This window comes from Zosterops lateralis (assembly GCF_965231275.1).
Source record: "Zosterops lateralis genome assembly, chromosome: 38".
NCBI lineage: Eukaryota > Metazoa > Chordata > Aves > Passeriformes > Zosteropidae > Zosterops > Zosterops lateralis.
Genome location: NC_139798.1, coordinates 17,059 through 32,731, shown reverse-complemented (window position 1 = coordinate 32,731; position 15,673 = coordinate 17,059). Strand labels below are relative to the sequence as shown.

Below are 15,673 nucleotides of genomic sequence, written 5' to 3'. Positions count from 1 at the left end.
ATGCCCATTCCCAGCCATTTCTAATTACGAAAGCATAAATTTGCATATATTTGCATGACAATGAGATGGGCGTTGCTTAACCAAATACAACCCGCAATCGAAGATGGCTGCGCCCATTGCCTCGGTATATCCCATAATGCTCTGCAAAGGGAAAATGGCGCCGCTCATTGCATCGGTATATCCCGTCATGCCCCGCGCTCCCCATTGAACTGCATTAAAGCCTCGGTATATCCCATGATTCCCCGCGGCGGGCGCCATTCCCGGCATCCCCCGCGCCGCCCCCTCAGCCGCCGCCGCTGTTTCTCCGGTGAGTCCCGGGATTTAAAATAAAGGGTCAAAAGGGGATTAAATCGGTTTCGGGATTACCGGGAAGGGTTTGGGATTGTGCCGGGATTGGTTTGAGCTCCGTGGTGTCGCCCGCAGGTCGAGGATTGCTGCAGGAAAGAGGAGGAAATGGTGAGGAAATGGTTCATTTCTACCCACCCCTCCATTGGGATGAATGGGAGCGGCCGGGTCCCCCCCCTTTCCCCTCGGAATGGAACCGGCCGGGGCTCCCAGTTCAGCCCAGTTCAGCCCAGTGACCTCCCAGTTCAGCCCAGTCCATCCCAGTTTATCCCAGTCCCTCCCAGTTCAGCCCAGTGACCTCCCAGTTCATCCCAGTCACTCCCAGTTCAGCCCCGTTTATCCCAGAGGAAATCATCCCCCCCCCCCCCATTGGAATGAATGGGACAGGCCGGGGCTCCCAGTTCACCCCAGTTCAGCCCAGTGACCTCCCAGTTCATCCCAGTAACCCCCGAGTCCACATACTGACCCCTCCCAGTATAAACCAGTAAGGCCCAGTTCCCTCCCAGTTTGACCCAGTTCCCTCCCAGTAACTCTGAGCCCTTCCCAGTCCCTCCCAGTCCATCCCAGTAACCCCAAATCCCCTCCCAGTAAGGTCCCAGTAACTCCCAGTATGGCCCAGTGACCCACCAGGGACATCCCAGTTTGATCCCAGTTCCCTCCCAGTATAAACCAGTAACCCCAAATCCCCTCCCAATTCCCTCCCAGTCCCTCCCAGTTCATCCCAGTCCTTCCCAGTCCCTCCCAGTTCAAACCAGTGACCCCAAATCCCCTCCCAGTATAAACCAGTACGGCCCAGTGACCTCCCAGTGACCACAAACCCCCTCCCAGTTTATCCCAGTCCCCTCCCAGTTCCCTCCCGGTATAAACCAGTCCCATCCAATCCTGTCCCAGTTCATCCCAGTAACCCCAAATCCCCTCCCAGTTTATCCCAGTTCCCTCCCAGTTCCCTCCCAGTCCATCCCAGTAACCCCAAACCCGCTCCCAGTAAGGTCCCAGTAACTCCCAGTATGGCCCAGTGACCCACCAGGGACATCCCAGTTCATCCCAGTTTGATCCCAGTTCATCCCAGTAACCCCAAACCCCAAACCAGTAACTCCCAGTTCCCTCCCAGTATAAACCAGTCCCATCCAATCCTGTCCCAGTCCCTCCCAGTCCCTCCCAGTTTGATTCCAGTCCCCTCCCAGCCCCTCCCAGTCCCCCCCAGTCTGTCCCAGTACAAACCAGTTCCCCCCAGCACGGGCGGCTCAAGCTCCGCCCCCCGGACTCCGCCCGGCGCCGGCAGCGAGAGGAGAAACTGAGGCAATACCGGGAGGCCATGGACACCCTGCTGGGGGTACTGGTTTGGACTGGGACATACTGGGAGGGGCCTGGGAGGGGCTTTGGGGTTACTGGGAGTTACTGGTTTATACTGGGAGGGACTGGGAGGGAACTGGGAGGGAGTTTGGGGTTACTGGGATGAACTGGGAGGGACTGGGAGGTCATGGACACCTTACTGGGGCTACTGGTTTGTACTGGTTTATACTGGGAGGGACTGGGAGGGGACTGGGAGGGAGTTTGGGGTTACTGGTTTATACTGGGAGAGACTGGGAGGGACTGGGATAAACTGGTTTATACTGGGAGGGGCCTGGGGGGGACTGGAAGGGGATTTGGGGTTTATACTGGGATGGACTGGGAGGGAACTGGGGGTCACTGGTTTATACTGGGAGGGAGTTTGGGGGTTACTGGTTTGTACTGGGGTGAATTGGGATGAACTGGGATCAAACTGGGAGTTACTGGGATGGGATTTGGAGTTACTGGGATGAACTGGGAGGGAACTGGGATAAACTGGGAGGGACTGGGAGGGAACTGGGCCATACTGGTTTATACTGGGAGTCACTAGTTTAAACTGGGAGGGTTAGTGGGAGTTACTGGTTTATACTGGGAGGGGATTTGGGGTCACTGGTTTGAACTGAGAGGGACTGGGAGGGACTGGGCCTTACTGGTTTATACTGGGAGTTACTGGGAGGAGACTGGGACTAACTGGGGAGGGACTGGGAGGGACTGGGAGGGAACTGGGGGTCACTGGTTTATACTGGGAGGGAACTGGGGGTCACTGGTTTATACTGGAAGGGACTGGGGGTCACTGGTTTATACTGGGAGGGAGTTTGGGGGTTATTGGTTTGTACTGGGGTGAACTGGGATGAACTGGGAGGTGATTTGTGGTTACTGGGAGGTCACTGGGCCATACTGGTTTATACTGGGAGGGGATTCGGGGTCACTGGTTTGAACTGGGAGGGAACTGGGAGTTACTGGTTTATACTGGGAAATCCCTGGGAAGCTTTTACTGGTTTATACTGGGAGGGAACTGGGAGCTCTACTGGTTTGTACTGGTTTATAGTGGCTTATACTGGTTTATACTAATTTATACTGGTTTATATTGGTTTATACTGGTCTATACTGGTCTATACTGGTCTATACTGGTTTATACTGGTTTATACTGGGATTCCCTGGCCAGCAGGGGGCGCCCCCAGCCCAGGTGCTCTCCCTGACCGGGTCAGTCCTGGCGGCCAATCCCGACGTCGGCACCTGCTGGAACCTCCGGAGACGCGCCCTGGCAGCGCTGGGAGGGGACTGGTTTGTACTGGTTTATACTGGTTTGTACTGGTTTGGGTCCGGGGAGGCCGGGAGGGAACTGGTTTGGACTGGGAATGAACTGGTTTGGACTGGGAATTAACTGGTTTGGACTGGGAAGGAACTGGGAGGGACTGGGAGGGTTAAAAAGGGGTGAAAAGGGAGTTTGGGGTTATTGGTTTATACTGGTTTATACTGGTTTATACTGGTTTATACTGGTTTATACTGGTTTTTAAGACTTATACTGGTCTATATTAGTTTATACTGGTTCATACTGGTTCATACTGGTTTATACTGGTCCCAGGGTGCCCTCGGAGCTCTCCTTCGTGGCCCAATGCCTGGGGGTGAACCCCAAATCTTACGGGGCGTGGCACCACCGGAGTTGGGTGCTGGGCCACGCCCCGGCGCCCCCTGCTGGCCGGGAGGACCTGGCGCTGTGTGAGCGCCTCCTGGCGGCCGATTCCCGTAACTGTGAGTGCTTTATACTGGTTTATACTGGTTTGTACTGGTTTGTACTGGTGCTGTCTCAGTGTAAATGGAGGAGCCCCAAGGCTTAGACTTGCCTTGAATGGGTAGACCTGGTGTCCCAAAATCCCCATTGACTTTAATGGGTAGACCTGGTGTCCCAAAATCCCCATTGACTTTAATGGGGTAGACCTGGTGTCCCTGAATTCTCCATTGACTTTAATGGGTAGACCTGGTGTCCCTGAATTCTCCATTTTTAATGGGGTAGACCTGGTGTCCCTGAATTCCCATTGACTTTAATGGGTAGACCTGGTGTCCCTGAATTCTCCATTGACTTTAATGGGGTAGACCTGGTGTCCCTGAATTCTCCATTGACTTTAATGGGGTAGACCTGGTGTCCCTGAATTCCCATTGACTTTAATGGGTAGACCTGTTGTCCCAAAATCCCCATTGACTTTAATGGGTAGACCTGATGTCTGTAAATTCCCATTGCCATTAATGGGTAGACGTGGTGTCCCCAAATCTCCATAGACATTAATGGGTAGACCTGGTGTCCAAAAATTCTCCATTGACTTTAATGGGGTAGACCTGGTGTCCCCAAATCTCCATTGACTTTAATGGTGTAGCTCTGGTGTCCAAAAATTTTCCATTCACTTTAATGGCGTTGGACCTGTTACCCCTAAATCCCATACTGGGAATGGGTTTGGCTGCATGAACCCTTACTGGTTTATTCTGGAAGCTGCTGCCACAAGGGCTCAATGGCAGCTCCCAGTTCTTACTGGTTTATACTGGTGTCCTTTCAGTCCACGCCTGGGAGCACCGACGGACACTGGTGGCTGGGCAGGACCCCGAGGCTGAGCTGGCCTATGCTGGGGCCCTGCTGAGCCGTGATTTCTCCAACTTCTCTGCCTGGCACCACCGGCTGAGGCTGCTGGCACCTGCCAGGAACCATGGGGATGGCGAGGCCGGGGTGCTGCCCCCTGAAAGGCTGAAGGAAGGTGAGAGTTTCCCCTGGAAAAATTCCCGGGAGTTTGGTGAGATCTTAACCAAAAAAATTTCCAGCCCCTCACTTTAAAGTTTGGTTGGATGGGTAGACCTGGTGTCCCCCAAAAATCTCCATTGCCATTAATGGGTAGACCTGTTGTCCCCAAATCCCCATTGACTTTAATGGGTAGACCTGTTGTCCCAATATCCCCATTGACTTTAATGGGTAGACCTGATGTCCCAAAATCCTCATTGACTTCAATGGGTAGACCTGGTGTCCCAAAATTCCCATTGATTTTAATGGGTAGACCTGTTAACCCAAGTATTTCCCATTGACTCCAATGGATAGACCTGCTGACCTAAATATTTCCCATTGACCTCAATGGGTAGACCTGCTAACCCAAATATTTCCCATTGACCTCAATGGGTAGACCTGCTAACCCAAATATTTCCCATTGACTTCAATGAGTAAACCTGGTTTCACAAAATCCTCTGCCATTAATGGAAAGACCTGGTGTCCTCATAGTCATTAACGGGTAAACCCCAAATTACTATTGTCATTAATGGGTAGCACTGGTGTCCCTAATTCCTGTCTTTGATTTTAATGGGTTTAATGATTTAATTTTAATTACCTGTTGTAATTTCCCCCTTGACCTGTTGTTGTAATTTTCCCCTTGACTTAAATAGTAGACCTAAATTCCCAAATTTCCCATTCACATTAATGCCTACACCTGATTTCCTGAACTCCCCACATTACTGGATAGACATGGTGTCCCATGGAGCCCATTGGTTTCAATGGGTAGACCTGGTGTCGCTAAATCTCCCATTAGTTTCAATGGGTAGATCTGTTGTCCCTAAAGTCTCCATTAGTTTCAATGGGTAGACCTGTTGTCCCTAAAATCTCCATTCATTTCAATGGGTAGACCTGTTGTCCTTTAATTCCCCATTAGTTTCAATGGGTAGACCTGTTGTCCCTAAAGTCTCCATTCGTTTCAATGGGTAGACCTGTTGTTCATAAATCCCCATTCATTTCAATGGGTAGACCTGTTGTCCCTAAATATCCATTAGTTTCAATGGGTAGACCTGTTGTCTCTAAATCTCCATTCATTTCAATGGGTAGACCTGTTGTTCTTTAATTCCCCATTCATTTCAATGGGTAGACCTGTTGTCCATTAATTCCCCATTAGTTTCAATGGGTAGACCTGAGCTTCCACACACCTGGGTACCCCCATTCAAACCTCAGGGTGTCCCCAGGCTGCCCCCCTGAGATTTTGGGGTTCTCCTTTTCCCTTCCCCAGAGCTGGAGCTGGTGCAGAATGCCATCTTCACCGACCCCACGGACCAAAGTGCTTGGGTGTACCTGCGCTGCATCCTCTCCCGAGGTAACTCTGGTTTCCCTCTCAATCCTGGGATCCTCAGCTGGATTTTTGGGGTGCCCCCTGAATGTTGGGGTGTCCTCTAAATGTTGGGGTGTCCCCTGACAGCCCCACCACCACCGAGGGTCATCTGTGTCCACATCGACCGTGAGGATGAGACTGTGGCTGTCATCTTTTCCCGGCCTGTTAAGGTGAATGAGGTAGACCTGGTGTCCTTAAATTCTGTTTTTAAAGTGGGTAGACGTGGTGTCCCTAAAATTCCTATTGACTTTAATGAGGTAGACCTGGTGTCCATAAGACCCCATTGACTTTAATGGGTAGACTTGTTGTCCTGGTATCACCATTGACTTTAATGGGTAGACCTGTTGTCCCAATATCCCCATTGACTTTAATGGGTAGACCTGTTGTCCCAATATCTTCATTGACTTTAATGGGTAGACCTGGTGTCCCCAAATCACCATTGACTTTAATGGGTAGACCTGTTGTCCCAATATCCCCATTGACTTTAATGGGTAGACCTGATGTCTCAAATTTCCCATTGACTTTAATGGGTAGACCTGTTGTCCCTAAATCCCCATTGACTTTAATGGGTAGACCTGGTTTCCCGGTGTCACCATTGACTTTAATGGGTAGACCTGGTGTCCCTGAATCCCTATTGACTTGAATGGGGTAGACCTGGTGTCCCTAAATCCTCACCAGATTTTTAATTGGGGTAGACCTGGTGTCCCTAAAAATCCCCATTGGCTTTTTACTCTTCCATTCACTTCAATGGGTAGACCTGATGTCCCAAAAAACCCCCCATTCATTCCAATGGGTAGACCTGATGTCCAAAAAATCCCCCATTCATTCCAATGGGTAGACCTGATGTCCAAAACCCTCCAGTCATTTCAATGGGTAGACCTGATGTCCAAAAATTCCCATTCACTTCAATGGGTAGACCTGATGTCCAAAAAATCCCCCATTCATTTCAATGGGTAGACCTGATGTCCAAAACCCTCCAGTCATTTCAATGGGTAGACCTGATGTCCCAAAAAAACCCCATTCATTCCAATGGGCAGACCTGATGTCCCAAAAAAACCCCCCCATTCATTCCAATGGGTAGACCTGATGTCCCAAACATTTTTGGGCTTAAACCCACCAATTTTAGGGCTGGAAATTCCCAATTTTTGGTCATAAAACACCTGAAATTTTGGGTTTTTTCCCCTCACAGGTGAACCCGGAGTGCCCAGAGCTGAAGGCGACCCTGAATGGCTCCACCCTGGCCGGGCCCTGGCGCTCAGGGGAGGGGCGACCACGCCCGAGCCACACCTGGGTATCCTAAAGCCAAAAAAGGGCGTGGCTTTGGGGTGGGCGTGGCTTGAGGAATGGGCGTGGTTTGGGAATGGGCGTGGCCACAGCACAACTGACACACCTTAACAGGTAAAATCAGCTCTGCCCCATCCCTGCCCCGCCCAGCGACAGCCCCGCCCACCTGGAGGTCACCTGGGAGCCTGACCACGCCCTCCGAGAGGTGACGCTGCAACCAGGTGAGGCCACGCCCCTTTTGGCCACACCCACTTCTAGCCACGCCCATTTTTCCTCACCTGGCCACGCCCCTTTTCTCTGCCAGGTGAGGATGAGGCTTGGTGGCAGGAGCCAATCAAAGAGCGGGAGCTGTTTTGGTAAGCCACGCCCCTTTTCTTAAGCCACGCCCACCCAGAACTCCCATTTACCCCTATGTGAATTAAGCCACGCCCCCTTTATTAAGCCACGCCCACCCAAAAAGGCCATTTATCCCTATGGGGCTTAAGCCACGCCCACCCAGAAACTCCCATTTATCCCTGTGGGATTTAAGCCACGCCCCCTTTATTAAGGCACGCCCACCCCAAAAAGGCTATTTATCCCTATGGGGGTTAAACCACGCCCCCTTAATTAAGCCACGCCCACTTAGAGCGGCCATTTATTCCTATGGGGTTAAACCACGTCCACTTTATTAAGCCACGCCCACTTAGAACTGCCATTTATCCCTATGGGATTTAAGTCACGCCCCTTTCTTTAAGCCACGCCCACTTAGAACTCCCATTTATCCCTATGGGATTTAAGCCACGCCCCTTTCTTGCTAAACCACGCCCCTTTAACACAAACCACGCCCCTTTCTGAGGCTCTGGCCCCGCCCCCAGGCCAGAACTGGGCGTGGCCGATGTTCAGGTGCTGCAGGAACAGGTGAAGATGTGCCAGGAGCTGCTGGAGCTGGAGCCGCAGAGCCGAGGTGGGAGACACCAAAAATAATCCCAAAAATGACCCCAAAATAGTCAAAAAATAATCCCCCAAATAACCCTAAAATTACCCCAAAGTTACTCCAAAAATAAACCAAAAATGGTCAAAAATTACCCCCAAAATAACCCTAAAATTACCCCAAAGTTACTCCAAAAACACCCCAAAATAACCCCAAATTATCCCAAAACACCCAAAAAATTCCTCAAAAACAACCCCAAAATTACCCTCGAAATAATCCCAAAATATATAAAAAAAATTCCTCAAAAATAACCCCAAAAATTACCCCAAAATACCACAAAAACACCCCAAAATTCCCCCCAAGATGACCCCAAGGTACCCCAAAAAATTCCCCAAAAATAACCCCAAAATACCAATAAAAATTTCCTAAAAATAATCCCAAAAATGACCCCCAAAATACCCCAAAATAACCCAAAATTACAAAAAAAGTCTCCAAAGATAACCCCAAAAACACCTCCCAAAAACACACCCAAAATAACAGAAAATTAACCCAAAATTAACCCCAAAATAACCCCAAATTACAAAAAAATCTCAAAAAACATCCCCAAAAATATCCCCAAATTAACCAAAAATTACCAAAAAAATACCACAAAATTACTCCAGAAATTACCCCAAAATACCCAAAAAAAGCCCGAAAAATAACCTCAAAAACACCTCCCAATTATCCCAAAAATAAACCCAAAATACCTAAAAAAACCACCCCAAAATATCCCAAATCACCCCCCAAAAAATCCACCAAAAACCCCAAAATCCCCAAAAAATCCCTGGAAAAAAACCCACAAAAAATCCCCCAAAATTTCCTAAAAATTTCCCAAAAAATTCCTAAAAATTCTCCAAAAATTCCCCCAAAAAATCCCCTCAAAATCCCTCAAAATTTCCTAAAAAATTCCCAAAAAATTCCCCCAAAATTCCTAAAAAAATCCCCCACAAAAATCCCTCAAAATTTCCTAAAAAATCCCCAAAACATCCCCCCAAATTTTCCTAAAAAGTTCCAAAAAATTCCAGCAAAAATCCCTTTAAAAATCCAAACAAAAATCCTGAAAAAAAACCCAAAAAAATTCCCAAAAATCTTCCACCAAAAATCCCCTCAAAACCCCCCCAAAAATCCCCCCAAAAACTCCCTAAAAATTCCCCAAAAAAAATCCCAAAAAAATCCCCGAAAAATCCTGAAAAAAACCCAAAAAAATTCCTAAAAATCCCCCAAAAAATTTCCCCCAAAATATCCTGAAAAAAAATTCAAAAAATTCCTAAAAATTCCAAAAATTCCCTCCCAAAAATTCTCCAAAAATCCCCTAAAATTTCCTTAAAAATTCCCAAAAATTCCCAAAAACTTCCGCCAAAAATCCCTGAAAAAATCCCCCCAAAAAATCCCTCAAATTTCCTAAAAAATTCCCAAAAAATCCCTTTAAAAATCCCCCAAAAATCCCCAAAAAAATCCTGAAAAAATCCCCCCAAAAATCCCCAAAATTCCCCCCAAACTGGTTTATACTGGTTTATAGTGGTTTATACTGGTTTATACTGGTTTATAGTGGGTTTATACTGGTCTATACTGGTTTATACTGGTCCATACTGGTCCACACTGGTCCATACTGGTTCATACTGGTCCATACTGGTCTATACTGGTCCATACTGGTTTCCCAGGCTGTTTGCTGACTCTGTCGTTGCTGTTGGCGGCTCTGGACCCTCGAGGCCACGCCCACCTGATCCGCCAGCACCTCAGGAGCCTCCAGGTAACTGGTTTGGACTGGTTTATACTGGTTTGGACTGGTTTATACTGGGAGGGGATTCTGGGGTCACTGGTTTATACTGGTTTATACTGGGAGGGATTTTTGAGTTACTGGTTTATACTGGGAAGGAATTTTGGGGTACTGGTTTATACTGGTTTATACTGGAAGGAGTTTGGGGGTTACTGGTTTATACTGGGAGGGGATTTTGGGGTTACTGGTTTATACTGGAAGGAGTTTGGGGGTTACTGGTTTATACTGGGAAGGAATCCTGGGATTACTGGTTTATACTGGGATGGATTTTGGGGGTCACTGGTTTATACTGGTTTGGACTGGGAGGGAATTTTGGGGTCATGGGCTTATACTGGTTTATACTGGTTTATATTGGTTTATACCAGTCCATACTGGTTTATACTGGTTTATAATGGTTTATACTGGTCCATACTCGTCCACACTGGTCCACACTGGTTTATACTGGTCCATACTGGTCCATACTGGTCCATACTGGTGCAGGAGGCCGACCCGCTGCGCTCGGGGTTCGTGGCCGACGTCCAGTCCCGGTTCGAGGCCTCACTGGTTATACTGGGAGAGGGGGAGGAGCTGAGCCTGAGCGCCAAGGTAAACTGGTTTGGACTGGTTTGTACTGGTTTATACTGGTTTGGGGTGGGAGGGGCTGGGAGAAGGTTTGGGGGTTACTGGTTTGTACTGGTTTATACTGGGAAGGGGTTTAGGGGGTTAATGGGAGGGTTTGGGGGTTACTGGTTTGTACTGGGAGGGGTTTAGGGCTACTGGTTTATACTGGTTTATACTGGGAGAGAATTTGGGAGTTACTGGTTTATACTGGGAGGGGTTTGGGTGTTATTAGTTTATACTGGGAGGGAACTGGAGGGTTACTGGTTTATACTGGGATGGAATTCTGGGGTTACTGGTTTATACTGGGAGGGAACTGGGAGAAACTGGTTTATACTGGAAGGGGTCTGGGGGTTACTGGTTTATACTGGGAGGGACTGGGAGGGAAAAGGGGGTTACTGGTTTGTACTGGTTTATACTGGGAGGGATTTGGGGGGTTAATGGGAGGGGTTTGGGGTTACTGGTTTATACTGGGATGGAACTGGGGGTCACTGGTTTATACTGGGAAGGGTTTGAGGGTCAGTGGTTTATACTGGTTTATACTGGGAGGGATAAAGGGGTTACTGGTTTATACTGGGAAGGATTTTTGAGTTACTGGTTTGGACTGGGAGGGGTTTGGGGCTACTGGTTTATACTGGTTTATACTGGTTTATACTGGGAGGGATAAGGGGGTCACTGGTTTATACTGGGAGGGGTTTGGGGTACTGGTTTATACTGGTTTATACTGGTTTATACTGGTATAAATGGGTTTATAATGGGTTATACTGGTTTGTACTGGTTTATACTGGTTTCTATAGGTTTCTATGGGTCTCTATGGGTTTCTATGGGTTTTTACTGGTTTATACTGGTTTATACTGGTTTATACTGGTTTTTACTGGTTTATACTGGGAGGGATAAGGGGGTCACTGGTTTATACTGGGAGGGATAAAGGGGTTACTGGTTTATACTGGTTTATACTGGTATAAATGGGTTTATAATGGGTTATAATGGGTTTCTATGGGTTTATAATGATTTATACTGGTCTATACTGGTCCTAACTGGTCTGTACTGGTCTATACTGGTTTTAGGGACTGACCTCTGTGCCCCTCCTGGAGCGTCTGAGCCGAGTGACCCGACTGGACCTGAGCGGGAACGGCCTGAGGGACCTGCCCGGAGCCCTGGGGGCGCTCAGGAGGCTGAGGGTGAGAAAACCAGTATAAACCAGTATAAACCAGTATAGACCAGTATAAACCAGTAACAGCGATAACCCATCCCAGTGAGCCCAGGGACACACACCAGTATAAACCAGTAACACCAGTAAGGAGATGAGGACCCTGCCCCGAGCCCTGGGGGCGCTCAGGAGGCTGAGGGTGAGAAAACCAGTATAAACCAGTATAAACCAGTATAAACCAGTAAGAGCGATAACCCATCCCAGTGAGCCCAGGGACACATCCCAGTATAAACCAGTAACACCAGTAAGGAGCCCTGGGAGCCCTGAGGAGGCTGAGGGTGAGACACCAGTATAGACCAGTATAGACCAGTAACACCAGTATAAACCAGTATAGACCAGTATAAACCAGTATAAACTAGTATAGACCAGTATAGACCAGTATAGACCAGTAACACCAGTATAAACCAGTATAGACCAGTATAAACCAGTATAGACCAGTATAAACCAGTGTAGACCAGTATAAACCAGTATAGACCAGTATAAACCAATATATACCAGTATAATCCAGTATAAACCAGTATAGACCAGTATAAACCAGTATAGACCAGTATAAACCAGTATAGACCAGTATAGACCAGTATAAACCAGTATAGATCAGTATAGACCAGTATAGACCAATGACACCAGTAAAACCAGTAAAGGGCTCCCAGTTACACCAGTGACACGTCCCAGTTACACCAGTAAGGGCTCCCAGTGCTCCCAGTAACAGAGAGAGACCCTCCCAGTTCATCCCAGTTCGTCCCAGTTTGTCCCAGTTCATCCCAGTAACCCCAGACCCACTCCCAGTAAGGTCCCAGTAACTCCCAGTATGGCCCAGTGACCCACCAGGGAGATCCCAGTCCATCCCAGTTTGATCCCAGTTCCCTCCCAGTTTGGTCGCAGTCCATCCCAGTTCATCCCAGTCCCCTCCCAGTACCTCCCAGTATAAACCAGTCCCCTCCAGTCCTCTCCCAGTCCCTCCCAGTCCATCCCAGTAACCCCAAATCCCCTCCCAGTAACTCCCAGTTTGATCCCAGTTTGTCCCAGTCCCTCCCAGTCCCTCCCAGTTCCTCCCAGTACAAACCAGATCCCTCCCAGTTCATCCCAGTTCATCCCAGTCCATCCCAGTAACCACAGATCCCATCCCAGTAACTCCCAGTGCCCTCCCAGTTTGTCCCAGTCTCCTCCCAGTATAAACCAGTCCCTCCCAGTCCATCCCAGTTCCCTCCCAGTCCCTCCCAGTCCATCCCAGTAACCCCAAATCCCCTCCCAGTAACTCCCAGTTTGATCCCGGTTTATCCCAGTCCATCCCAACCCCACTCCCAGTAAGGTCCCAGTAACTCCCAGTATTGCCCAGTAACCGACCAGTAACATCCCAGTCCATCCCAGTTTGATCCCAGTTCCCTCCCAGTTCCCTCCCAGTACAAACCAGTAGCTCCCAGTAACCACAAACCCCCTTCCAGTTCCCTCCCAGTCCATCCCAGTTTGTCCCAGTAACCCCAAATCCCATCCCAGTAACTCCCAGTTTGATCCCAGTTCCCTCCCAGTATAAACCGGTAACCCCAAATCCCCTCCCAGTCCCTCCCAGTCCATCCCAGTTCATCCCAGTTCGTCCCAGTAACCCCAAATCTACTCCCAGTTCATCCCTGTTTGATCCCATTTCCCTCCCAGTCCATCCCAGTATAAACCAGTAACCCCAAATCCCCTCCCAGTCCCTCCCAGTTTGTCCCAGTCCATCCCAGTAACCCCAAATCCCATCCCAGTAACTCCCAGTTCCCTCCCAGTTTGTCCCAGTCTCCTCCCAGTATAAACCAGTCCCTCCCAGTCTCCTCTCAGTCTCCTCCCAGTTCATCCCAGTCCCTCCCAGTCCATCCCAGTCTGTCCCAGTATAAACCAGTACAAACCAGTACAAACCAGTAACCCCGGTGTGTGCAGGAGCTGGACCTGTCCCGGAACCGAGTGACCGAACTGGGCGTGGCCCCGCCCCTCCCCCGCCTGAGCCGCCTGCGCCTGGACCGGAACCGTACGGACTGGGATATACTGGGATATACTGGGAGGGACTGGGAGGGACTGGGAGGGACTGGGTTATACTGGGATAGACTGGGAGGGACTGGGAGGGACTGGGAGGGACTGGGAGGGACTGGGATATACTGGGTTATACTGGGACGGGACTGGGAGGGGCTGGATTATACTGGGATGAACTGGGAGGGGACTGGGAGGGAACTGGGTTATACTGGGTTATACTGGGAGGGACTGGGATGGGATTTGGGGTTACTGGGAGTTACTGGTTTATACTGGGAGGGGACTGGGACAAACTGGGAGGGAACTGGGAGTTACTGGTTTGGGGTTTGGGGTTACTGGGATGAACTGGGATCAAACTGGGATGAACTGGGATGTCCCTGGTGGGTCACTGGGCCATACTGGGAGTTACTGGGACCTTACTGGGAGCGGGTTTGGGGTTACTGGGATGGACTGGGATCAAACTGGGGCAAACTGGGATGGACTGGGATGGACTGGGAGGGGATTTACGGTTACTGGGAGTTACTGGTTTATACTGGGAAGGCCATGAGGGGGTTACTGGGTTATACTGGGAGGGGCTGGGAGTGACTGGGTTATACTGGGATGTACTGGGAGGGACTGGGATATACTGGGAGGGACTGGGAGGGGACTGGGATGAACTGGGATTGGGTTTGGGGTTACTGGGATGAACTGGGAGGGACCAGGAGGGACTGGTTTATACTGGGAGGGACTGGGAGGGGACTGGGATATACTGGGAGGGACTGGGAGGGGGTTTGGGGTTACTGGGAGTTACTGGTTTGAACTGGGAGGGAACTGGGAGGGAACTGGGACCTTACTGGGAGTGGATTTGGGGTTACTGGTTTATACTGGGATGGACTTGGAGGGACTGGGAGGAACTGGGTTATACTGGGATGGACTGGGATCAAACTGGGATGAACTGGGAGTGGGTTTGGGGTTACTGAGTTGAACTGGGAGCTACTGGTTTGAACTGGGAGGGAACTGGGATCGAACTGGGAGGGAACTGGGAGTTACTGGGATGAACTGGGAAGTCCATGGGGGGTTACTGGGTTATACTGGGATGAACTGGGAGAAACTGGGATGAACTGGGTTATACTGGGAGGGACTGGGAGGGATCTGGGCACCCCTGTGGGCCCACACTGGTCCATACTGGTCCATACTGGTCCATACTGGTCCATACTGGTCCACCATTCCCCCACTGAGGGGCGTGGCTTAGCCCGCAGTGGGCGTGGTCTAACAAGCCACGCCCCCAGCCATTGGCCACGCCTCCGCTCTCACCCCATTGGCCGCCTGGCCCCGCCTCGCCCTGCTGGGATTGGCTGAGACTCCACTAAGCTCCACCCCCGACGGCGCCGCCCAATTGGCCGAGCTCCTCCCAAGCGTTGACGTCACTTGGAGCTGATTGGCTGCGGCTGGACACGCCCCTTTCTCGGCACTTCCGGGTTTGGGCGTGGTTTGATGTTTGGCTCCGCCTCCTTTTCCCTGGATGTTCAATAAAGTGATGGAGCCCAGTTTGTCCCAGTTTGTCCCAGTTTAACCCAGTAACTCCCCCCAGGGACTTCCCAGTTCATCCCAGTAACTCCCAGTATAAACCAGTCAAGTCCAATCCCCTCCCAGTCCCTCCCAGTATAAACCAGTCCCATTCAATCCTGTCCCAGTCTCTCCCAGTATAACCCAGTCCCTCCCAGTTTCCCCATTTTCCCTCCCCAGTTTCGCCACCGCTTGGGTGGGGCGATGACGTCACTGCCAAATAATGCTCCATAGCCCATCCCTGGGGCGAGGCCGTTGCCAAATAGTGACTCACGGGGGGGGGGGGGGTGTTGCGAAATAGTGAGCCACAGGGTGAGCCCATAGGGGAAGTGCTTGCCACAAAGTGAGCCACACCCCCCGCCGTTGCCACATAGTGAGCCGCGCCCCCTATTGCCACATAGTGAGCCATCGATTTCCCCATAGGGACTCACCCTGCCAGAAAGTGAGCCATTGATTCACCCCATAGGGACCCACCCGGCCAGAAAGTGAGCCATTGATTTCCCGAGAGG

At 50.2% G+C, this 15,673-nt stretch overlaps 1 protein-coding gene across 1 annotated transcript; it reads left to right on the top strand.

Annotated features, from left to right (window-relative positions):
• Positions 1-103: 103 nt before the first annotated feature.
• On the top strand, positions 104-15,136 carry RABGGTA (Rab geranylgeranyltransferase subunit alpha; the record flags this gene model as incomplete). Its single annotated transcript, XM_083882167.1, has 16 exons — positions 104-175; positions 1,550-1,678; positions 2,840-2,958; positions 3,260-3,426; positions 4,224-4,418; positions 5,703-5,786; positions 5,889-5,971; positions 6,991-7,092; positions 7,210-7,306; positions 7,390-7,441; positions 7,940-8,028; positions 9,696-9,784; positions 10,292-10,396; positions 11,476-11,589; positions 13,533-13,620; positions 14,888-15,136. 16 exons carry the CDS (start codon positions 104-106, stop codon positions 15,034-15,036), a joined length of 1,734 nt encoding a protein of 577 aa, XP_083738293.1. The 3' UTR covers positions 15,037-15,136.
• Positions 15,137-15,673: the final 537 nt, after the last annotated feature.